This window comes from Garra rufa, chromosome 18 (genome assembly GCF_049309525.1).
Source record: "Garra rufa chromosome 18, GarRuf1.0, whole genome shotgun sequence".
NCBI classification, from domain to species: domain Eukaryota; kingdom Metazoa; phylum Chordata; class Actinopteri; order Cypriniformes; family Cyprinidae; genus Garra; species Garra rufa.
Window position 1 is genome coordinate 28,892,292 of NC_133378.1, and position 27,016 is coordinate 28,919,307.

A 27,016-nucleotide genomic window follows, 5' to 3' on the forward strand; every position below is an offset into this window, starting at 1 on the left:
GATGTTGAAGCAGGAATAACGAGAAGCGTTTTTTGTCCCAGCCCTCTTTTCTCCCTCCCACACAGACACACGACCCCCTCCCTCTCACCCTCCCGTCTCTCTTTTCCATCTACTCTCTTTTCTACAACAAACATGGCCGCGAAATCAGACGGTACAGCCGTTTCTTTGCAGAATGACATTCCGCCGACGTGCCTCCCCGGGCTGGAGAAGCGCTCGCCCCAGTGCCGTCCCGTCGGGAAGGAGTATTCGCTCCTGGACTGCTGCTGGACCCTCTGCTCCTTCTTGGTCTTTTTCTCGGACGGGGCTTCAGACCTGTGGCTGGCTGCCGACTACTATCTCAGGCGGGACTGGTGGTTCGCTCCGACACTCGTTTTTATCATCATTCCGTCTGTGGTGGTGCAGGTGCTCAGTTTCCGATGGTTCGCCTACGATTACTCGGACGCCAACGGGAGCGGCACTGCTGCGGCTGCCATGGTAGCGGCGACCAATGCGGAGAGCCACTTCAGCACCAAGGACAGCGATCAACGGGGCGCTGGCCGCTCCGCTGCGGTCACCGGAACCCGGAGCAGCGCTGAGAGCTGCTGCAGAGCCTGCATGTGGCTCTTCCAAAGCATTGTGCACGTTCTTCAGCTGGCGCAGGTCTGGAGGTACGTGAGTGCTTAGAACTCTTTATAATGAGATACAAATCTATAGTCCATTCCTTTAAGGTGTCACATCAGCAGTTCATTCATATTGTTCTGTCATCCTGTGCGTTCCCTTGGCGTGCAACTAATCCACACCCACGTCTAAGGGTATTCAGGGCCATATTATTAAACTATTAAGAGGACAAGGTTTATATTAACAAAATACTAGGGACAACTTTTTATGCAGTTGATATTTATGCAGTTTTGCACAAATTGATTAAATTCAGTGTATGAGGGCGCCAAATATAGGATAGTGATTCAAGAATCAATCACTGGAAAATACATTCAGTGGCCACTTATGTAAGTAGTGCTGTCTATGATGAGAAAAAAGCCTACAGAAATGATGCAAGACATCACAGTACTCAACCTCACTGCTGTTAGTTTGCATCGCCTCTGACTGTCCTGCAGTCATAGTGAGGAAACGGGATCCTCCTTGTATTTCCTGTCGTCCCATGCCAATTCATCATTATCTCCAAGCCGTTTGCTTCTAGGCTCCTCCTCCTCTTCCTCCTCCACCTCTCATGAGCTCTGGGTCAATAATCTCCCGGAGAGACTCCTCCACTCATCCACTCAATCTGTCCACCAGAAATCGCCTTATGCACACTCTGAAATCCCTTTGTCTTTAGAGCAGTGCAAAAGATTTTTTGTCTGTCATGTTACTTCCCAATGCCTTTGGTTTAATTTCAAACATAGCTACAGTATGAAGAATTACAGTATGTCACAAAAGTGAGTACACCTCTCACATTTCAGCAACCATTTTAGCATATCTTCTCAAGAGACAATACTATAGAAGTGAAACGTTGATATATTTTAGAGTAGTCAGTGTGCAGCTTGTATAGCAGTATAGATTTATTTTCCCCTGAAAATTACTCAACATACAGCCATTATTGTCAAAATAGCTGGCAACAAAAGTGAGTACACCCTAAGTGAAAGTGTCAATATACAATATATTGTGTTAGCAACATTGTTATCTGGCACTGCCCTAATTATCCTGGGCATGGAACTTCCACTCCTCACAGAGCTGCTGGACATTAGATGCATGGTGCTTCTCCACCTTATGCTTGAGGATGCCCCACAGGTGCTTAATAGGGTTCAGGTCTGAAGACATACTCGGCCACCCTATCGCCTTCAGCTTCCTCAGCAAGGCAGTTGTCATTTTGGTGATGTGTTTGGGATCGTTATCATGTTGGAAAACAGCTGTTTGGCCTAGTTTCTGGAGGGAAGGCATAACGTTCTGCTTCAAAATGTACAGTACATAATGGAATCCATGTTTCCCTCAATGAACTGCAGCTCCCCAGTACCAGCAGCACTCATGCAGCCCCAGACCATGATGCTACCACCACCATGCTTAACTGTAGGCATTTGTATACAATTTTCTTGGTACTCTTCACCAGGGCATCACCACACATGCTGGACACCATCTGAGCCAAACAAGTTTATCTTAGTCATATCAGACCACAGGACATGGTTCCAGTAATTCATGCTCTTGGACAGGTTGTCTTCAGCAAACTGTTTGCGGGCTTTCTTGTGAGCCAGCTTTAGTAGAGGCTTCCTTCTGGGATGATGCTCATGCAAACTGACTTGCTGCAGTGTGCGGCATATGGTCTGAGCACTGACACGATGACCTTCTACTTCTGCAACCTCTAAAGCAATGCTGGCAGCACTAATGCATCTGTTTTTTGAAGCCAGGTTCTGCACCTGACGCACAGAACATGTACTCAACTTCATTTATCGACCCTTGCAAACCATAGGTTCCGAATGGAACCCTTCTTGGAAAAACTCTGTATGACCCTGACCACTGTAGTGTAACTCGGTTTCAGGGTGTTACTGAACCTTCTAATAGCCTTGGCCATCTTTGTGGAGAGCAACAATTCTAATTCTCAAATCCTCAGAGAGTTCTTTGCCATGAGATGCCATGGTGAACATCCAGTGGTCAGTATGAGAGAATTGTACTTAAAGCACCAAATTTGAACTGCTCTAATACAAGATACACAACTTTGTATGGTCCTGTTAAGCAGACAAAAACATAAACATGATGAATAGGACATGTGGCTTTGCATGGTGAAACAACATACTGCTGTTATCACTTAGGGTGTACTCACTTTGTTGCCAGCTATTTTGACAATAATGACTGTATATTGAGTTATTTTGAGAGGACAGTAAATCTATACTGCTATACAAGCTGCACATTGACTACTCTAAAATATATCCAAGTTTCATTTCTATAGTATTGTCCCTTGAGAAGATATACTAAAATGGTTGCTGAAATGTGAGGGATGTACTCACCTTTGTGAGATACAGTAGAATTTAGTTATATTTCTTTGTCATTTATTTTTCTGCTGAAAGGAATAGTTCACCCATAAATGAAAGTATGCTGAAAATTGACTTACTCTCAAACCACGCAAGTTGTAGATGAGTTTGTTTCTTCATCGGACCAGATTTGGACAAATTTAGCATTACAACATTCGCTCACCAATGGATCCTTTGCAGTGAATGGATGCCGTCAGAATGAGGGTAAAAACAAAATAATCTACAAGTAATCCACAAGGCTGCAGTTTATCAATTGACATAATGTGTGAAAAGCTGCACTTTTGCAATAAACAAATCCATCATTAGGACATTTTTAACTTAAAACAGTTGATTCCAGCTAAAATAAGAGTCCTCTGTCCGCAATATTGTTTCTCCAGGTGTCTCATTTGAATCAGGAGAGAAATATGCACAGATCAAGGAGGCATTATTATGGATTATGAACTGGTATTTTGGCAGAAATACAGCTTTTCTCGTCACAAGATGGTAATTGATGGACTGGATGCATCTTGAATGGCCTAAGAGTGAGAAAATTCTCAGCAAAAGCATTTTTGAGTGAACTACTCCTGTCTGCACTGTTTATATGCACCAGATTTTACCCTGCCATAAAGCCATAAAGATGATGATTTTCTATTTCTAAACTGAGCTCAAGAAACAGTAACATTCGATTTCTCTTCCTCACACTTTTTTTCACTCAGTGTGGTTGCCTGAGCAGAATGTGCAAGTGTCTATCAAGTGCTAAGCGTCTTGATTGCTGACAGACAGTGTGCTGCAACTCACAATGCAATTTCCATAATAATGCTGAGAAAGAATTTGCAGCCCACAATCACAGCCAAAAGTTTAATCCAGTCACATGTAAATCAATAGGAACACACCCACACATATTAGAGGCATGTGTAGGGAGTGAGCACTGTGTAATTGTGGTTGTAAACACAGAGGCGGCGATGTGCTTGTCTTTCACTGCCTGCGTTGATTAGCGGTGACAGGCCGAGCTTCTGTGTGACTGGACACTGCTGCAGGCTGAGCCGCAGGGCAACACGGGGTTAATGATGTTTGCTGCCATTGATATCACAAAGCTGCTGGTCATTTCGATCAAGCTGCATTTATGCTGCTGTCACAACACGTGTGCTGTCCTTCTCATGGCGTCTGTGTCATTCTCTGTGTGTCACGCATGCTTTTCATCAGATCTCTGCTCTTGACCCTTTTATTAGAAGATTTGCCTACTTTCTTCTGTTACCAAATTTATCATAATTGGTGCTTGGCGGTATGACCAAAAATCTGAATCACTGTATTTTTTCTTTGACTGGACCTTTATATACAGTTGAGGTCAAAAGTTTACATACAGTACACCTGTCATGATCGGGGCTGTGGGTCTTCCCTCAGCCTCTAGAGGTCGCTGTTCCTGCACTGCACTTCCTGATTGCATTCACCTGTCTTTGTCATCAGCACTGATCACTCACATCTGTTCACAATCATCTGGACTATAAGAACTCTCACTTTTCACTCCTGTTTCATGGCTGCATTGTCTTTTGTCTTGTATGTACTTTTGTGTTCCTGATCCTGGCCTTAGACCTTGTTCCCTGTTTTGTTCAGTTTATGTTTCAGTTTATGTTTAGTTTGCCATGTTGGCCTTTTGGTTTGTTTATTTTGTTATTATTTTCATTAAACTATCTTTACCTGCATTTGGACCCAGACCTCCCTTATTCCCACGTGACAGAATGCAGCCATCCCAGATGGGTCCAGCGGGGAGGATTTTTTTTGAGGAGGCGGCGTCCCCCCGCTTGGGTGCAGCGACCACCCGCTCTGTTCCCGACACGGTGGGGATGTCATTCGAGGTGGCGTCGGCCAAGCGGTTTGAGGTCATCTACGCCTACCTGGCCGAGATGGAAGCATGTAGGGCCGAGACTGCGCGAATGCGTTCCTGCTTTGCGGTGGGGGCGGAGAGGCTCTTCCGTGGGAAGGCGGAAGTGTTCGTTGTCTCCGTTCCTGACGAGGCGGTGTCCGCGCCCTCCTGCCTGAGGTGGCCGTGACCGTACTCTCTGTTCCGGACGCGGCGGTGTCCGCTATCTCCGTGCCTGAGGTGGTCGTGACCGTGCTCTCTGTTCCGGACGCGGCGGTGTTGTGCGCTATCTCCGTGCCTGACGCGGCGGTGTCCGCTATCTCCGTGCCTGACGCCCGAAGACCAAGACCTCTGTTCCTGACGCGGAGGCGACCGCGCTCTCTGTTCCTGACGCGGAGGCAACCGCGCTCTCTGTTCCTGACGCGGAGGCGACTGCGCTCTCTGTTCCTGACGCGGAGGCGACCGCGCTCTCTGTTCCTGACGCGGAGGCGACCGCGCTCTCTGTTCCTGACGCGGAAGTGACCGCTGTCTCTGTTCCTGATGCGACACTGACTGCCGTCTCTGTTCCTGACGCGGAAGTGACCGCTGTCTTTGTTCCTGACGCGGAGGCGACCGCTGTCTCGGTTCCTGACGCGGCCGTGACCGCTATCTTTGTGCCTGACGCGCCGGAGACCGCTATCTTTGTGCCTGACGCGCCGGAGACCGCTATCTCTGTTCCTGACCCGGCGGCGGGGCCGGCTCGCGTTCCTCGGGCGGCGAGGCCGGTCCATGGGACTCCGCTGCACGGGCCTGGCCCGCCATCCCTCCCCCTGAGTTGCCTTCCTCCGTTCCTCCTCCCTCCAGACTTTGGGAACGTCTGGGAGCCGTTCCGTAGGGAGGGGGTACTGTCATGATCGGGGCTGTGGGTCTTCCCTCAGCCTCCAGAGGTCGCTGTTCCTGCACTGCACTTCCTGATTGCATTCACCTGTCTTTGTCATCAGCACTGATCACTCACATCTGTTCACAATCATCTGGACTATAAGAACTCTCACTTTTCACTCCTGTTTCATGGCTGCATTGTCTTTTGTCTTGTATGTACTTTTGTGTTCCTGATCCTGGCCTTAGACCTTGTTCCCTGTTTTGTTCAGTTTATGTTTCAGTTTATGTTTAGTTTGCCGTGTTGGCCTTTTGGTTTGTTTATTTTGTTATTATTTTCATTAAACTATCTTTACCTGCATTTGGACCCAGACCTCCCTTATTCCCACGTGACAACACCTTGCAGAATCTGCATGTTAATTATTTTACTAAAATAAGAGGGATTATACAAAATGTGTGTTATTTTTTATTTAGTACTGACCTGAATAAGATATTTCACATAAAAGATTATTACAGAGGGTTCAAACACTCACTGATACTCCAGAAGGAAAAACTATGCATTAAGAGCCAGGGGGTGAAAACTTTATGAATTTGAAGATCAGACTAAATTTATCATATTTTGTCTTCTGTGAAACATGTAAGTGTCTTCTATAGCATCTGAAGAATAGTACTAAATGAAAAAATATATATTTAGGCAAAATAAAGAAAATGTATGCATCTTAATTCTGTTCAAAAGATTAAACCTCTGGCTCTTAATGCATTGATTCAACTGTAGGTTTATAGTGCCTTATTTTACTGTTATGTTATTTATATTATTATTAGCAGTAGTAATAGTAGTATTGCTTTAAAAAGTACATTCTACTGTGCAATAGTAATATATTTCTGTCATAATTTATTCAAGTTAGACCAAACATTTATTGGTGGGGTATAGTGAAGACCTTTGAGTTTCTGAGTGTTTAAATAAATTGTAGTATTATTATTATTCATAGTATTGGTAGTAGTATTTCTTAAAGAAGTACATACTACTGTGCAATAGTAATATACTCCTGTCCTAATTTCTTCAAGTTAGACCAGTCTTTTATTAGCAAGTTATAATGAAGACTTTCTGTGTGTTAAGTAGTAGTAGTGTTATTGCTTTAAGAAGTATGTTCTACTGTGCAATAATAATAAATTTCTGTTATAATTCCAGTTAGACCAAACTTTTTTTGACAGGTTGTCATGATGACCTTTAAGTTTCTGTGTGTATATGACATGATGCTAATTTTTATCAAATGAAATGGTAAAAATGCTTGTGAAGTGACTCTCTGTACAGCTCTGGAGACGAAGTTCATGTGTTCATGTCCTCAATTAATGAGACGGCAGACGCTTTACAGAAAGAGAATGAGGGTATCTGCAATTCAAAACAAACCAGCCGGCCTGCAAATAAGGCACAATTGGGAAATCATTTTCATCTAATTTGAATAAATCGAACCATTATCCCCTTTTTATTCACAAATTAGCCTTGAGACTTTCAGCCTAAGCTCTTCTGAGCTAAGTTCCCATGAATGTATAATTAACTCAAAATATTTCCAGTCACACTAACGATAAACATCATTGGCACTGCTGGCCAATGTCTAATGAAATATTCTCTGCTCTACCTTTGTCTCTTTTTATCAGTACAGCTAAGAATAGCACCTTTTAGGAAGCGCATTTTGCCATTTTCATGTTACCTCTGTTTGACCCGCAATGGATTTCTTTCAGTTCTTCACCTCTCTGACTGAGTCTTTGCTTAAAAGCTTCTGAGCAGAGCTTCCCAGGCTCTCTGTCTTTGTTTGATTGGAATTAGCAGTAATGCCATTAAAGCTGCCACCGGCACTGAGCTTGTCACATCTCTGCATTACAGGGATTATAGCTGTAGTGTTTACATGTCCTTACCTGCAGCAGACAGCCAGAGATTGAGAGAGCACTGAGCTGTTACAAAGAAGAACAGGTGAGGAATGATAGGTGGAGAGTAGATGTGAAAAACTGTCATTTTTTTAAGGGTTGAGATGCATGCTTGGGGGAATGATAGAGAGAAAACTGTTTGATATGAAAATTAGCCATTATAAAGCAATTTCCCCTCCTGGCTTGTAATTACATCAGACATAAAATAATGATACAACTAAGTGATGTGCGATAAAATATTCTCTTTCTCACTTTTTTGTTTAACCAAAGACTTCAGTAAGCATTTTGAGCGTGTCATATTTGAGAGTCCCCTCTGAGTACTCTGACCTGGTTCACAGCAAATGTTCAAAGACGGCTTTCGATTCCATGTTCCCTGCAGCATCAGATGAGAAGGATCAATCAGGATCAGTCACCACCCTCGAAGACGAAAAGACACCTTTACACAGACTGCGCTGAGAGAAATGACTACATGCACTGCAAAAACTGTTTGTAGGATGTAAAAAATGAAGGCAACAGTTTTCATTGGTATACATATTAATTTAGTCTATTTTAAAGTCCTAATGGAATCAAAATGGAAGTTTTCTGACTTTTAGTATAAATATGATTTAAAACAATGACAAAATCTGCATATACAAGACATACGTATTCAAAACTAAAGGTCCTTGCACAATGAGTCCGTCATTTTCGTATGTATTTTTTTTTTTTTTTTTTTTTCAGATTTGGTCCAACCCATTAGTGCTGCTCAAAACTAAACAATAATTGACCACTTTCAGCATCAATAATCAGCAAAATATGTGAGTTTTGTTCAGTTGAGTGGCATTGTTTGCATTCAGTGCCGCCAATATGATCATTATCACACCGTAATTTTAGTGCATTTTTTTTCATATTCGTCATCCTTTCCTATCAAAGTGCTTGCTATGGATGTGACAACGCAGAAAATCTAACCTGATCCGAATATTTTTTAAGACGGACGGATGTTTCAGAGGCAGTGTGTAAACGTGATTGACAAAACGTGAGGTCGTATTTATTTTTTAACATGCCAAAATTTACAGTCTCTAACTTCCACCAGTATGGATGAACGATTTTATTGACATCACCCTGCACTTCAGCTTCTCATCAAATTTTCTGTCCAATCAAATGCTCTCTAGAATCCGAAACGTCCCGCCTCCTACACTATAAATAGACGCTGAACTTGCAGATGAAATCGGTCGCTTATTAACAGAATTAGAATTTTGTGCTGTGAGTGGCACGTAGTGCACTATATAGAGGATAGAGAATGATTCATTTCAGAGTGTAAATATGCTTTCTATTGAAGTGAAAAAAGTCTGGTTTCACGCTTTTTCACACGAACCCCCTCAGCGCTTCTCACTCTGCTCTGGTCCAGAGATGCGATAACACGGATCATAGGCGCGAGTCGGCGCAGACCACAAAAGGCATCGAACCCATTTGAATTCTACACAGACTGTTAGCGATGTGGATTAGATTATGACTGTCATATGCTGTCAAATGCGGCTTTACTGAGCTCAATGGCTCTGGCCCAAACTGTGATATAAGCGAAAGCTATTGGCTATTTAAAAAGGGCGAGGCCCTGTCTCCCTGTTTTTAGTAAATTGCTTCAGCACAAGGAATAATGTTGCGTGTTTCAAACTATGGTTTCAAAGCGCCTTAGTGGACCTTTAATTATTTTAATGAACATCTTCACTTACGATTTTGATCATAAAACAACATTTATGAACAACTGTTGGTTTTTGATTCACTAAAAATGATCGGTTCATAAGAGTCATTTGTTTGTGAATCAGATTACGCTGGTTGCACTGTTTTTGATTTACTTAAAAGATTCGTAACATAAGAGCCATTATATGAATTAGACTACACTGCATGACATTTTTTTCAGGTGTGGTGCCCTATAGAGCATGTCAAAAGTGTGTTTAAATCTATAAATACATCAGACTCAGACCTAAAGTGTGAGTGAGCAAGAGTAAAGGCGAAAGACACCAGTTTTAAAAACAGTCTCATCTGTGACAATGAGATAATTTGCAAGCACTGTGTGATTGATTCTCCCCTCTGGGTAACAAAGTAAAACTCTACCGAGGAAGGACTGAGGACATTTTCTAGAGGAGCGATAGGGGATGTCTGTTGCTGCTGGCCAAACAGCTTAATTCCTATTTGAGACATATTCCTGAGAGAGAGTGCGCTGGGATTAACTGTGACAAGAAAAGGAACCTAATAAAACTTGAGCTGTGGTTACTGTGAGTTTGATAAACTGAGGGAGGCTGTTTGTGAAGGCAGAGTGTGTTTATTTGTGCTTGTTTGAAGGTACATCTAATATGAAGGGTTGAGTAAAAAATTAAATGCATCTAAAAGACAGAAATTTTAATATGTTTACATTCACTGTAAAAAGTGAAAACCTGCATTTGTTACCTTAAAGGGTTATTTCTACTTGATTTAACCGATAAAATTAAATTTGGTATTAATGCATATAGGTTGGTTCAGTGATCTTAAATCCTTTTTTATTAAACACTTTTAAATGTCTTTACACTCCTCACTAGCGGGTTTGCATTTGTGTCATGATTTGGTCAGTTTCCCGGATGCAGGGCCATATTGGTGAAACTCGAATGTAAACAACAGCATGAATTGCATCTTTTTGTACTACTAAATAGTGGTCTGCTAATGTTGTTCTGCTAATTTGTGCTGTCTAAACCACAGAAAACACATGGAAGCTGCTAAATCATATAGATAAGGACTTAGTAAGCAGGAAAGAGAGCAATATTTTGCCAAACTAAAGTAGTAGGTGGTTAACATACTTACGAGCAATATTAATTAAGATATTAGCCTAATATTTCACCTACCTGACCGGAAATGCCCTGGAAATTTTGGTTAAGTTTGGCCTACCACAAATGCCTTTTGTTCCTCAGACAGTTTTTTTGCACTCTTCTTCATGATATGTAATAATGTTTGGCTGTCTGTAGTACTCCAAATGTTTTCCCTGGTCTGACCGATTAGTACAACCCAAAACTTGACAATAATTGACCATTTTTAGCAGCAATACTCAGCAAATTATGCAAGTTTCATTCGTTTCAGTCAGTGGCCTTGTTTACGTTCAGTGCCGCCAATTTGGTGATTGATGACGCGTTGTGAAAACACTCTATTGACTCTTTGTAGGAAGTTTGATTGACCAATCATAACTGCAAATCTGTCTTTTATGTCTGACAAACAAACCAGACAGGTAGATAAATGTCGGTGGACTTAAACTTGAAAAATCATGTGTATTGTTGCAGGGCTAAAAATTGCGACTGTTTTGGTCGCATATGCTCCCCAAATTTAACCTGCGTGACCTCAAATTATATTTGGGAGCATTTGTGCGAGTGTGAGAAATTGTTGTGGTGCGGCTTGGTTTCATTTCTTTACAAAACTTTCTCTAACCAAACTACTGCACAGACTGCTGTGAGCTGAGCTGATGCAGGGACAGGATTCGCTGTTATCTCCAACATTACATAACCATTTGAACTTAATCTTTACATTTTTACATTAAATGCAGATTTGAGACATTAGCCATCAATCACTCCCTGTCACTGAGCTGTGCTGAACCGTTTTTTTCTCTCAACCATCCTCTGTTCCAGATTTGCGCAAACTGCATTGCAACTAATGGTGTGTGATACGACGATTTTTATTGTGGACAATTAAAGGTCTTCACAATCTGCTTTTGAAGAAATACACGATATTTCGTGCTACAGCGCACATTCTGTCGGATACAATTCTGGCGCCTCAGTCTCAATATAGGCTACTGTACAACGCGGCATACATTCGCATCAAATGATAACTCAGCGGCAGAGTTGCACTCACGCAGGGGCGTAATTTCCACTGGGGACATGCTTTTCCAAATCCCGTTTGTGTCCTACTACTTTCAAAAGGTTTTGTTAAAGTAATCTCTTGTATTGTAGAAGGCACGCTCAGCACCGCTGAGTTTCGCGGGATCGTTAAAAGGAAACCAAAAGTAAAACGCGAACGCGCATTCAAAAGCAATTTTAATACCCCACGTTTAGAGAGCAACTCCCCACTGCGCGCAAATTAGACTACATAAAATATCGAAGCTGTTATTTGTAAGCGGGCTATTATAAGTTGTGTAGTTGTCTATAGCTCTGTATCATGCTTGAAAGACTCGGTCTCTAAAAAAAGAGTAGCGTACTTTGATTATGGCTGCATTTATTGTCTACTACACGACTAAGAAAGAACTGTGTTGTTTATTTTTTGCTATTTATAATATTTTTTGTTATTTATGTAGGTTTTTTAAAAATGCAGTGGTTGCCTCTAATTTAAATGGCTGTACCTATAATAGAAAAAATAAACATCTTGTTCATGTACTCATATTACTATTCATTATTGTCCCTTGCTTAAGGCGTAAAATAAATATATAAAAAAGACTTTCAGAATCAGCCCATTTGCTTGTAAAACATTGACAATCAAAATCAACCATGAAGAATCAATATCAGTGCATTACTAAAAAAGAAATTGGGTGCTCCTAAATTTTTTTTGGTGCTCCTAACTTTTTGGAATTGGGAGCACCAGTGCTACCAAGTAAAAAAGTTAATTTCGAGCCCTGTGTTGTCTTTCTGTGGTTAAAGTAAGATGCATTCTGATGTTCATTCATGTTTATTTTGTGAAATAAACAGTAAAGAGGAAAAGATGATGGATTCATTTGCTCCTTGAACTGAAGTGGTCTGTCACGACAACAAAGGGCCACAAAACAATATTTATTGTTTAAATTTCTTGCAAAATGACAGAATATGAAAGCTGAGACTTTGTTTCATACATTGCAAAGGATCAGTTCTCTCTATTATGCATAAGAGGCTAAATAATTTATTATTCCTATATGTCTGAACTGATTTATGTACTCAACCTAAAAATATGTTTCCAGTAATCTGGAAATGCAAGTAATTCTGTCATATCTTGTGCATATCACAAATATTATAATTGCACAGGCACAGTATGGCAGTGTAAGGATAGATACAGATTAATCCATCTTAAATTGACTTATTGATGTGGAAAATAGTCTTTCGCTTTCTCCCTGGCTGGTAGATTGTAGTCCTACATTGATTTACACTCAATATTGTCAAATAGTTTTTAGATTTTGTTAAAGAACCTATAGAGGCTCAATGTCTCTTCAGAAGATCACACTCTTGAGAAGGACAGCAAGGAACGAAAGAAATGTACTGTATATGGCGACAGGAAATAGAAAGCACTTCCATTTTCCTAATTCTGTTACATGATGACATGATCCAGTGTCTCATAACCACCTCAGCAGGGCTTTACTGTTCAATAAAATAAATGACAGCCTGATTCCAGCCAACTGGAAATCTGATCTAGAACATTTCTAGATCAGATTGTACTTTCTTACTTTCTGCTGTCATTCTCAAGGGTGTGATCAGCATTGTAATTTAGCAGAGGGGGGTGGGGGGATTGTAAATCTGGTATTTAACTGACTTACAGGAACCCTGCCAGTTAATAGCTGAGTGCTAATTGGTTAGCTATGCCATCTGAGTAACCAAATGGGTCAATTGGCCATTCTGAATATTGTTGAATTCAAATGGAGTTTAATGGCAGGTGAACAGCCACATAATCAGTGTGGTGAGCCAACTCCGACCTGTCTTTATATTGCACTGTCTGTGCAAAATGCAGGCCTAACAGATGATTGTCTCCAATTGGGTTATATTAAGCTAAGTAATGGGCCAAGCTTGTCAGCTGCAATGTTTGTCAGTCGTCACCATGGAGACTGATGCATTGCCTGCCAATTGTGGCTGTTTGAGAGATGTTTTCTCAGCCGTGGTGCTGCCTATTTGTTCATGTTTTCCTCATTTTTCTTTAATAAAAAAAAAAAAAGAGTTGCGGTCAGGGGTTCAAGGTTTGAGTTTGTCTGATATCATCCATGTGCCCAGAGGGCTGAATTTTACAAGCAAAGAGAGCTTTTCGGTTTTATTGAAAACACACTCTTTATTCAGAGAAAGAAAGACTCTGTGTCACTTGTCAAATTTGAGGCACGCTCGCTGACAGCCGTCCTCGCAGGCTCTCTATTGCTTGATTTTTCTTTCAGAGGCTGTTTTTTTCCCGCACAGCAAGTTGTGAGAAGGTTGTGGAGCAATTTTATAGACCTCATCAAGTCAGGGTAATTCATTCTGCCAATCTCCTGACATCCAGCGAGCACTTCTATTACTCTCGCTACCCTTGAGACAGACTGAAATATCATGGCACTTCCTGTCAAAGGAAACAAATTAAGTCCAGTGAAAGTCAGATTTTTTCAAGGGGTTTACATAAATATCTTTCCAATGCACAGCTGCAGGTTTTGCTTCATATCTTCCAAAACGCCACTCTCTCCTTTCCTCTGGCACTTACATCCATCTCACAGGATAAACAGTGCAGTCCTGAGGTCACAAATCAGGAAATTTGAAGTAACGAAAGTAAGAGACAGTGATCCCTCCCATGAAAAACGTGCTCTCTGACATCCATGTAACCTCAAGTGCGACTTTGGTGTGTCTCACAAGACATCTGCAACAGCATGGAGACCGTGGTGCTGCTGAGGACATAACATGACATGCTGGAGCACTCGATAGTGCACTGGCACTCTGCCCAGACAAGTGTACAGCCTTTTTCAGCTGGTCACATTGACATTATAGGCAGACTTTAGGTCTTTTCCAAACCTGCAGAGTCACATTGAGGTTAACTATGGAATTTCCAGTTTCCGCTACCTGTCAAAAGTTTGGAATAATTATGATTTTTTAAAACGATTTTGAAAACATTTATGCTTAGAGAGGCAGCATTTATTTGACTAAAATACAGTAAAAACTGTAATAATGTGATGTATTATTACAATTTAAAAACTTAATTTAAATATAAAGAAATGGTTTTCTATTTGAATATGAGTCATTCTACCAAACGGGTGCCATTTGGGTCCGCAACGTTTGAAGAGATGCTTAAGGCACAAAAGATGTCCTAAAGTGTGTTTTCAAAGTTTAAGTTATTAATTCAAGTGTTCTTATTAACATGATATATGATAAAACACTACTCTTAAAGGTCCCATATTGTCAAAATCGAAATTTCCTGGCTTTTTTCATGATAACTGAGGTCTAGGGGCTATGTAACTACCATAAAAGTTTCAAAACAGTCAATCCACAGGAAAATTCACACAGCCTGCATAAAGTAGCTGTTCATTTTCACGAGCCACTGTGACTTCCGTAAAAATGTGACGTCCGATCTACTCAGTCACCGCCTTCAGTCACCACCCAGAGCACCAAACACCGTCCCACCCTCCTTTTGTCAAACCCAAAGACAACATCGCATCCATTTTATTGCTAAGCAACAACAACACAGAAACAAGTCGAGAAAACCCTGTTCAGTCTATATATGTCGAAACTACATCATTGCACAGGCTTCCGAACAACGTTAATATAAGAGACCAGTGGCACGTCAACTTCATCCTCTTTCACACAGCCATTCCGGAAAATACACGGATAATGTGTCCCACGATTTATTCCGGAATTGTTTAATTAGATTCATTCACAGTTGTTTTCCAGAATCTGTGCGTGCTTTACACACATGTAAAGACATGTGACATTTGGATGTGAGATTATAACTCGTTCATTGTAGCGGCCAAAGCCGTTTCAAACAACTTGTTGTTCATCTGTAGCGACAGCGATCTTTCAAAGTTTACTATATGATTCGGACGTCGCAGTGCTGTCATCATCATTCAATGAACCTTCAGAAATCAATTCAAAAGAACAGCATTTATTTGAAAAATACAAATCTTTCGTAACATTATAAATGCCTTTTGATCAATTTAATGTGTCTTTGCTGAATAAAAGTAAAACATCCATTTCAATGAGGATGATGATAATAATAAATGAGCATATTAAGAGCATTTCACAATATTACTGCTTTCTTCATATTACAACCTTGGTGAGCTCTTTCAAAAACACTTTCCAAACTTTTGACCAGTAGTGTAATTAGCATTTTTCTGTACAGAAATGATCTCCTATGCTTTTTATTCCAGGTATGTCCATGCCTTATATCTGGGCGTGCAAAGCCGCTGGCATGGGGAACATGAGCACAAACACTTCTACTGGCGTACGATGTTCGAGTACGCTGACATCAGCAGGCTGAGGTTGCTTGAGACCTTCCTGAAGAGCGCACCTCAGCTCATTCTGCAACTCAGCATTATAGTCCATACCGGCCAGGTCCTCCCTTTGCAAGGTAAGCTGATGACACCTATGATTAAAACCGGCTCACAAAGTGTGCTAGAAGAAGCTGTGTTATTTGTCTGTGTCATATTAATTATATTCATATTTTATCAGTAGTCTTGAGTAGCCAGAATATGACTAAGAACTAAGAACCGCCTACTTAGACAAACGGATATAGAAGATATTTACAGTGCCTTGCAAAAGTATTCATACCCCTTCATTCATGAAAGTATTTATACCCCTTCAGTTTTGTTAGGTTGCAGCCTTATTTTAAACTGCTTTAAATTACTTTTTAAACTTTCAAATTAATTATCAATTTACACTCCATACACCATAATGACAAACAGATTTGTGATAACTTTCTAAATGTATTAAAAATAAAACACTGAAATAAGTATATTGCATAAGTATTAACCCATTACTTAGTTTAAGCACCTTTACAGCCTCAAGTCTTTTTGGGTATGATGCGACAAGCTTTGCACGTCAACATTTGACAATTGTCTGCCATACTTCGCCTCAGCTCTGTTAGCTTGGATGTGGGCTGGCAGACATTTTCAGGTTTCTCCAGCAATATTTGATTGCTTTCAAGCCCAGGCTCTGGCTGGGCCACTGAAGGACATTCACAGAGTTGTCTATAAGCCACTCTTGCTGTGTGCTTTGGGTCATTGTCCTGTTGGAAGGTGAGTCTTCTGCCCAGTCTGCCCTGAATGCTTGGGACTGGGTTTTCATTAAGGCTATCTCAATATTTTTGTGCACTGAGCTTCCTTCTACTCTGAGGAGTCCCTCAGTCCCTGCCACTGAAAAACAGCCCCACAGCATGAGGCTGCCACCAGCCCACTTGACTTTTGGGATGGTACTCTGCAGGTGATGAGCAGTGCCTGGTTTCATTCAAAGATGATGGTTAGAATTGAAGTTCTTCAGACCAGAGATCTTGTTTCTCACAGTCTAAGGGTCCTTTAGGTGCTTATTTGCTTGTTTCATGTGTCTTCACTGAGGAGAGGATTGAATTTGGCCACACCACCATAAAGACCAGATTGGTGGAGTGTTGCAGTGATGTTCTATCTGCATATATGATCATGGAGCTCAACTAAAGTGACCATCAGATTCTTGGTCACCAGTATGACTAAGCCCCTTCTCCATCAATTGCTCAGTTTGGCCAGAAGGCCAGCACAAGGAAGAATTTGTTCCAAACTTCTTCTATTATGGATAATGGAGGCTACATGCTTCTGTGAACCTTCAATGCAGCAGAATTTTTCGGAACTCTTCCCCAGATCTGTTCCTTAGCCTGTTTCTAAGCCCTACAGGCAGTTATTTTGACCTCGGGGCTGGTTTTTGCTCTGATATGCATTTTCAGCTGTTAGACCTTTTCTGAGAGGTGTGTGCCTTTCTAAATCATGCTCATTCAAATGAATTTGACACAGTTTAACTCTACTTTAAGTATAGTAACATCTACAAGCAATATGAGTGCTCCTGAGCTAAATTTCATGTGTCCCAGAAAAGAGTATGAATATTTATGCAATGGAATCATTTCAGTTTTTTCTTTCTAATAAATTTGCAAAGTTGTTACAAATGTGTTTTGTGATTTGTCATTGTGGTGTAGATTGATATGAAAATAAAGTAATTTTAAGCAGTTTAACATATTAAGGCTGCAACATACGAAAATGTGAAAAAAAATGAAGGGGTATGAATACTTTCGCAATGCACTGTATATAAAAAATATAAAATGATCAATCACATCATGTTTTTATGTGCTGTTTATGGGCACAGCTTCGTAATCAGACTTCAAAAGATATAAATATTAAATGTAACATTTTTCAAACATAACATAACATTTTTCAACTACTATTTTAAAGTTTTTGAAAGTCTGTTGTGGTCACCAAGACTACATTTATTTGATAACAAATATAAATACAGTAAAAATGGTTTTGTGAATTTTTATAGTGATTTAAAATACCTATATTTTTTTACATATGTTAAAATATAATTTATAAATGTGATATCAATGCTGAATTTTCAGCATCAATACACAGTCTTCAGTGTCACATGATCCTTCATAAATCATTCTAAAATGCTGATTTGCTGCTCAAGAAACATTTCTTATTAAACATCTTTCAATGATTTGATGCCACTAACGTTGCAAACTTTTATGAATATAGAGATTAGATCTAGTACTTAGTACTTTTTCAGAAATATTGATGAGAACACCTGTGCCTTTACTCATAGATTTTACATAATGCCAGCCAATCAGATTGAAACTGATGATTTCAACCCATTTTTCAGTGCGCTATACATCAGACGGTCAGAAAACGTGCTGTGGGTGGACCGTGGGCGTACTGTCTGAGACAGAGAGACTACTACATCGGTCACCCAATCTGTCATATTGCTATCCACCAGGTCACAGAGTACAGAGTTTGACTCAGTGCCTTTCTTGCAGTGTGATATCTAATTTAAATGTGACTCAATAAGAACTGTTTTTGAAATTCATTTGGCTATCATTAAAGATCAAAGTGCAATTTCACAGCATGGGTTTGCTCAGCATCTCATTTTCAATCCAAGAGTAAATTAGCTGGTAAATTACTAAGGATGTGATCAGTATGACTGAATATGAAAGACAACGGGTTGCATACATGCATATTTCAGCTGACCGTTTTATCAGATGAAAATTTAAATACTTTCATTAATTATTAAACCATTCAACAGCAGTTAAGATACAGTTTTTTCATTTTCCCCTGGAAGAGCGCACTCCAAATTTGCAGAAGAGATATATAATTGAAACATGAAAATTACAGTAATCAAAGGACCATTTAGAATATTACCCCATTAGATGTTCATGTCAGAGTCTTCATAATGGTGACATCTTTAATTGTGTAGTTAAATTGCTCTTGGCTCTGCAAAGAGGGAACGGGACATGTGATAGGTACAAACCCACTTGACAGGTGCCTTTGATTACAGAGCTGTGAGAAGTCACTGTTGCATTAGTTCAGCTCCATGGGAACAATTGTAGCCACAGTTAGATGTTCCCTGCGGAATTTTATCCAAATGTCAAACCGCAAACTGTGACTTTTATAGAGCGCTCTTAGCTAGTTAACTAAAGGATGTGATTTTTATTTAAAAATGTCATTTAATGTGACGTCCTTCTTTCTTTCCATGCCATTCGGCCTGGATTTTAGCGAGCTGCAGTATTTACACTGTGGCAGCCCTACTCACATTACATTTATTCAGACTGCTGAAGGCTGCTTTTTCCAGAAAGATAAAAACGAACCTGAGGAGAGCCAAAATGTGATTCCACAACAAAGCATATCCAGTTCTCAGGAGATGCGCAGGGTACAGTCAGCAGTGTAGAGAATTCTGGCATCGGTGCAAGAGTGTTTCCTCTTGGTCTGTCCTGACCTGCAGTTTTCCAGTCTGAAGAGTGATGTTCTGATTAAGGTGCTTTGCTGGGCCTGTCATAATCGCTCATAATCATATTCAGTACAATGTGAGACGGCTGGAGAGCTAGCTAATGATTATGTTTTTGCTGATTAGGAGAGATTTTCCGTTTTGACTGCTCCTGACTAAATGGGTGAGCTGATGAATGGCCAGACAGGAACCTGATTAAATATTCATGAGAGCTTCTCGAGAGTGTGCCAGTACTCAAACTGAATTTCATTTTTTTTTTTCTGAAAGGAATGGTGAGGTGTACTGTCATTCATCATATACAGTACAGCCTCACCTGAAATATCAACCTTGCTTCTGTAGATTGTGATTTGAAATGAACGTGAAGCAAATTTGTGGCATGAAAGTATAGTAGCTATGAAATTGAACACTTTTTTTTTTCCTTTTGACAGCCCAAGTTTTAAAAGTAGGAAAAAAAGGTAAATCAGTTTTATTTTTAAAGCTAACTTTACTATAAAAGCAGACTAAAAATATAAAATTAATAGATACTAAATATTGTCCACATAATAGTTTAGTTATTTTGGCTTTAGTACAGTGAAAATATGAAGATTTCTTAAATAATAATAATAATAATAATAATAATATTAAAAATAATTAAATGAATTTAATTAAATATTTTTTTATTATTAGTAGCTAATTAAGGCATGCCTCCCTATATATACTATCTAACATTAAAATTATAGTAATCGAATAATTTAGAATATTACCTCATTACAATATTTTAAAGGTTATCTATCTAACATTATATAACATTAACAAAAGAATCTTTAAACTCTAAATTAATAGACCGTAAATATTGTCCACATAATATTTGAATTGGTTTTGGCTTTAGTACAGTGAAAATATGAAGATTTCTTTAAAATAATATTTATAATAATAATTTAAATAATAATAATTTTAAAATAATAAAATGAATTTAATTCATTATTTTAATTTTATTATTTATACTAATATTTTTTATTTAGCTACTTAGTAGCTACTTAAGGCATGCCTTCCTATATATATACTAACATGAAAATTATAGAAGTCGAATGAATGATCATTTAGAATATTACCTCGTTACAATATTTTAAACGTGATCTATCTAAAATTACCATAACATTACCAAAAGATACACTATAAATTAATAGACAGTAAATATTGTCCACATAATGTTAAATATCAAGAAAAAAATATATATATAATAATTAAAACATATATACATTTAAAAAATAATAACATTAATTTAAAAAACCTAATTTATTATTTATATTTTATTTAAATAAAAATATATTGTCTATGTAATATTTTAATTATTTGTTTAGATTTCCAGTACAGTGAAAATATAAAATCACAAAAATTTAAAAAGCTTAATTTTTTGTATATTATTTTAATATAATTAATTGTTTATATTTTATTTATTATTTTATAGACCATGCAGTGTAAATCAGTAGCCAACTAGCTACTAGATGTCCTCCCTAATACACAGAAACACCATCTAACTATCCCCCAAAATGAAATTATTTATTTATTTATTCACTCATTCATTCATTCATTCATTCATTCATTTTTTCATACTTTGTAATGGCTAACAAGGTTATATGTCCCCTTGTAATGGCTTTTTTGGTTGCTGCCAATGTCACAGATTAATTTTTCTTACACCCATCATTCATTTGATACCTGACACACTGTTGAGGGCTGAAGGCCAAAGTGTTTTTTTTTTTTTTTTTTTTTCTTTTTTAATGTTTCTATTGTGACAGCCATAATGTGAATAATGGCTTTTTATTACTTTTTGCCTTGGATTCCTTTGGAATGCCTTGGAATCAATTTATACTTATTCCAACAGTGTAATTAAATTTAATTAATGTACCATGAAAAGTGATCCATTTTCTCTGCGTCACTCTTTCTCACTGTGCTTCATTTGATCCAGGTCTGTCTGCGTCAACCTCTCTATTGTCTCTGGGCTGGATGATGGCGTCTTATCAGAAGGTCTTACGGGACTCTCGTGATGACAAGCTCCCGATGTCGTATAAAGCAGTGGTGGTGCACATGCTGTGGCACCTGTTCACAGTGGGAGCCCGTGCCATGGCCTTCGCCCTCTTCGTTTCCATTTCCCAGCCCTACTTCGGCATCTTCATCGTGGCCCACTGGTGCGCCATGACCTTCTGGATCATCCAAGGTGAGACGGACTTCTGTATGTCCAAGTGGGAGGAGATCATCTACAACATGATGGTGGGCATTGTGTACATATTCTGCTGGTTCAGTGTGCGTGAGGGCCCCACGCGCTGCCGTCTGCTGCTTTACAGCCTCATAATCCTGGGCGAAAACGTGGCCCTCACTGCCGTGTGGTACGTATGCCGCCAGCCATCCACTTCGGACTTTTACGCCGTGGTGGTGGTGTGCGTAGTGGCCTGTAGCTACGCCCTAGGCACATTTTTTATGTTCGTCTACTACTGCCTGTTGCACCCCGACGGCCCTGTATCTGGAGCCTATATTGGGTGTTGCGACGTCCAAGTGGGTGCTGTTTCAGATCCTTGCGTCTCGTCGCCCACCTCCGCTCCTCCTCCTCTGGATGCGGTGAGCAGTCCGCCGCGGACTCTGCAGAGGACTAAAGGAGGAGAGTCAGTTCCGGGAGGAGATGTTGGAGACGTGTTTAAAATGCGGACCCTTAAGGCCTCGCGAACCGCCGCACCTCGGATCACCCCAAGGACAGAGGGGCCGGTAATTCGCATTGACCTTCCCAGGAAGCAGTACCCAGCCTGGGACGCCCACTTCATTGATCGCAGGCTGCGAAAGACCATTTTGGTACTGGAAGCTGCTGCTCCGGTCACACCGAGGATCCAGTACCGCCGTCTAGGCACACCGAAGGAAGTGATGGAATATGAGACAACAGTCTGAAACATTTTACCCTCTCCAAATAAAAGATGGAATGCGTTAGTGTGCAGAAATGTCAGTTCTGTCCAGCTTTATTTGATGAAGAGGAAGAGTTTGTCAGATCTCCACATGACCCCTTATTGACTCTTGCCATCTGTGAAAGCACATGATGCACTACTGTCTAGGAAAGAGCCACCCTGTGGTGACATTAGACATTACTACAGGTTATTGGGTTAGGAGGCCAGGCAGGGGTCTGACCAAATTAATGAAAGAAAGCAGTGAGGCCACGATAAATCTACAGTTGAGGTCAAAGGTTTGCTTCCCCCTTTCAGAATCTGCAAAATGTTAATTATTTTATCAAAATAAAAAGGATCATGCAAAATGCATGTTATTGTTTATTTAATACTGACCTGAATAAGATATTTCACATAAAAGATGTTTACATATAGTCCACAAAAAAAATAATATTTTGAAGGTTTACATCTCATTGATTCTTAATACTGCGTTGTTACTTGAATAATCCACAACTGTGTTTTTTGTCTAGTGGTAGTTGTTCACGAGTCCCTTGTTTGTCCTGAACAGTTAAATTGCCTGCTGTTCTTCAGAAAAATCCTTCAGGTCCCACATAATCTTTGGTTTTTCATTTTTTTTTTTAGTGTATTTAAACCCTTTCCAACAATGACAATATAATTTTGAGATTCATCTTTTCACACTGAAGACAACTGAGGGACTATTAATAGGCAACTATAACAGAAGGTTCAAATGCTCCAGAAAGAAAAACAATGCATTAGATCTGGGGGTGAAAACTTTTGAACAGAATGGAGATGTGTACATTTTTCTTGTTTTGCCTAAAAATCATATTGTTTTCATTTAGTACTGCCCTTCAGAGGCTACAGAAGGTAGTTACATGTTTCACAGAAGACAAAATAAGTTAAATTTACTCTGAACTTCAAATTCTAGCAATCACTAAACAAACAAAAAAAAAAAACACAGCTGTGGATCATCCAGGTAACAACACAGTATTAAGAATGAAGAGTATGTAAACTTTTGAACGGGGTCATTTTTATAAATTAAACCATTATTTTCTCTTGTGGACTATATGTAGACATCTTTTATTTAAAATATTTTACTCAGCTCAGTACTACATAATCAATAACATGCATTTTGTATGATCCTTCTTATTTTTGTCAAATAATTAACATTTAGCAGATTCTTAAAAGGGGGTGTAAACTTTTGACCTCAACTGTATAAAGATCAAAACAACATATCAGTGTGGTACGTTAACAGCAATGGTGCTTAAACACATTCTAAACACCGTTACAAACCATTCTAGGTGTTTTAAAATCTCTTGTGGCAGCTGCCGTAAACAAAAAATACTGAATCCACTTGGTCGTAATTCAGTGGGTATTGAGGTTGTAGTAGGTATAAGTAAAATGTGTGAGTCGTCTCATTAAAGGCCTTAAGATTTTCTTACGTTTGGCTATTCAGCATCTGAAAGGTGCATTTCACCCTGTTCAAAACATTAGTGAATATATATGAAAAAAGTTTGTGTGATAGATAATTGAAGGATTAAGCACAGATTATGTTGCCTTCAAGAACAGGGGGATCAGACTTTGCAAGAAACTCTTTGTGTTTTAAAAAAAGAACTGTTCACAGTTATCAAGGACACTTTTCAAGACATTTCCGCTCACCTTTCAAGTGAAGAATTACGTATCACTGAAAAATGTGGGATTTTTTTTTATGTTCTCAAAGGACATTTGTGTCAAAATGGAAATAATGGGTCTGATGCTGAAAAATGGCTGAGTGCACCTTTAAAGTGGATTGAATGAATGTTCAACTCAAGGACAATGAATCCTGATCAAGCCGATTTATTAAATGTCTGTAATAGGAACGTATGGTTATACCACAGTATTTTAAACATGTCTAAGCTAGCAAAGATTACAAGTTCACATTTTAAAGTACTTTTGTGAGAGCTGAAGGAGAAAAAAATCATATAGCATATGTTTACATGTTTCAAAATATGTCTAATCAGCATTATGATCATGTCATTTACATAATTTGGTGCAATAATACTCACAGATGTTTGGATAGTGAACATTTAGATGGATATGAACACATCCATACAATATCTTCAGTGTCTTTATCTATTACTTTCACATTTTATTTAACATTTAAATAAGATAATGATACATTTGGTCATCAGTCCCAACTACATATCATCTAATATCATCGATGAGAATGTATATTTTTACTCTGATCAAAACAATAACTATCTTTCTTTCTTTCTTTCAAAAACAGAGCAGTAACCCTATTGTGTACAAATGACTATGAACATAGTATTTTGCATTGATTGACTATTGGGCTGTTGAATAGAGAGAAGATGAATAATCCTTGGGTTTGTGCTATGTTTACTGATATCATGTTATTGCTAAGTCCATTAACCCATTGTAACTATTTCACTTCTTGGCATAACCATTACATATGTCCATTTGTGTTACCATGTTGGTGCTAGCTGGAACACCTCAACACAGCCATGTACGCTGTTCTTTTTCAATGTAGATCATACTCGTTCACTCTGGTTAATGCTGGATTTTACCGCAGACACGCTAAAAGACGTTAAGCCTTACACTGCACCTGCAAGACTGTTGCTGTCGACTGTAAAAAAGGATGTCGATCTTCAGCCATGTGTTTTATTTGGACAATAAAGCAAGCAAAATTGTGTGTTTACTGACCTGACCAAAGCATCAACTGAACGAGTGTCTTTTGTTTTGCTTGTCATCTTGTCAAATTGAATGAAATCTGAGATATAGTTGCATTATACCGCAGTGTTTTTTCATTTGAACACTCGTTCCAAAAATAAGTACAGTCACAAGTCTTAGCCAATGATTTTTATTTGATGTATACTGCACTCACGTGGAAACCAGCTGAATAGCAATGAGAAAGGTAAAAACATTCATATTACATTAACTATTCATTTTCAGTTTTGCATTTGTCTGGATTAGCTGTTAAAAATAAAACAAAATAAAAAATCTCCAGAAAAGATTTTGAACAGATGGATTAGTCTAAGGTTAATTCCCCACAAACAATGAACCAGTAGATTAGGAAATATTAGCTCAAGCCTTATTACATAACATAATGTGGAATTGCAAGTATTGCAACATAGTCTAGTAATAGTCTCAACCTTTCATTCCCTCAACATTCTTAAACAAATGCATTTCATGGATTTGGATATGTTTTTAAACGACATAACGGTAATTCTTTAGGATGTAATTCTGAGGATTATTATTGCAAAGCTATTAGGAACTTCTGATTATGCTCCTGCTGCCAACATTTTATCTGAAGAATCCGGAAATTGCTTTCCCCCTCCTTTTTTTAATCCTATTTTATTATCTCATGAGCTGCTGCAGACGTCACACTGCATATTTACATAACAGAATGACCCGTATAGATACGATACTTTAACTCCTGTAACGAGTTGTGCTGAAACTTAGAGCTTAGCAAAGGCTTATGCAAACCAGCATTCAATTCTACTGTATAATGCGGAGAGGAAGTATAAAGAGATTGTGACATTGTGTCATGAGCAATGTGTAGTCACACATTACTGTGTGAAATTGCATAAATAAAAATGTATGGTTGCGTTGACCCATAGACTATAGCACATTTAAGATTTTGTTTCTGTTTCTGCCGTGAAGATGTATTGCCAATTGTGCTGTTGTGTACATTTGTTCAAGTAAACATATTCCCTAATTATAAATTACATAGGATTAATACAGTGTGATGCTTCTGATAGTGAAATTATTGCAGTATTTTTTGTAATAAATATATAATTTTAAATTTATATAAGATATAATTTACAAATACCAGTAAAAATATTTTTTATGTTTTTAAGAAAAAGTCTCTTCTGCTCGCCTTCATTTATTCGATCCAAATAAGGCAAAAACAGAAAATTCTGAAATATTTTTAATATTTAAAATAACTGTTTTCTATTTGAATATATTTTAAAATGTAATTTATTTCTGTGATGTCAAAGCTGAATGTTTAGCATTATTACTCCAGTCACATGATCCTTCAGAAATCATTCTAATATTCTGATTTGCTGCTTAAAGAACATTTATTATTATTATTATTATTATTATTATGTTAACATAACAGTTGAGCAGAATTTTGTTCAGGTTTCTTTGATGAATAGAAAGTTCAGAAGAACAGCATTTATCTGAAATTAAAATTGTTATTTATTTCTATAATTTCTATTTTTTCCAAAATAATACATATATACATCTATAAACTCACTCCAAGCTTTTGATAGTGTATAATGTTACAAAAGCTTTTTATTTCAGATGAATGCTGATCTTTGGATCTTTCTATTCATCAAAGAATCCTGAAAAAAAAAAATACTTAACTGTTTTATATATTGATAATAATAAAAAATAAATTCTTGAAATTTGAACTTGAAAAGCAAGTCAGCATATTAGAATGATTTCTGAAGGATCATGTGACACTGAAGATCACAGAAATAAATTGCATTTTTAAATATAGCTATTAGCAAATAAAAAGCAGTTATTTTAAATAGTAAAAATATTTCCCAATATTACAGATTTTGCTGTATTTTGGATCAAATAAATGCAGGCTTGGTAAGCAGAAGATAATTCTCAAAAAAAAAAATTTGACTGGTAGTGTATGTAAAATTATTTAATTTAAGTATCACTCTCATCAAAAAATATATTATTTATCTAAAACAGCAACAGATGTTTATCATATTTCCAATGTCCTGCTGTACATTTGAAGCAAAATGATTGTACAAATTTATGAACCGAGACCTCTCGTCCAATCCGCTGAGGCAAAGACTCATTTATATGCAGGTATCAGAGATTTGAACCAATAGTGTGTCAGAG

The 27,016-nt window shown here is 38.5% G+C and overlaps 1 protein-coding gene across 1 annotated transcript; it reads left to right on the forward strand.

Annotated features, from left to right (window-relative positions):
- The first annotated feature begins 131 nt into the window (after nucleotides 1-131).
- xkr7a (XK related 7a) lies at nucleotides 132-24,923 on the forward strand. The gene is made up of 3 exons (XM_073823193.1): nucleotides 132-647; nucleotides 15,650-15,849; nucleotides 21,181-24,923. Exons 1-3 carry the CDS (start codon nucleotides 133-135, stop codon nucleotides 22,146-22,148), a joined length of 1,683 nt encoding a protein of 560 aa, XP_073679294.1. The 5' UTR covers nucleotide 132; the 3' UTR covers nucleotides 22,149-24,923.
- The last annotated feature ends 2,093 nt before the right edge of the window (nucleotides 24,924-27,016 follow it).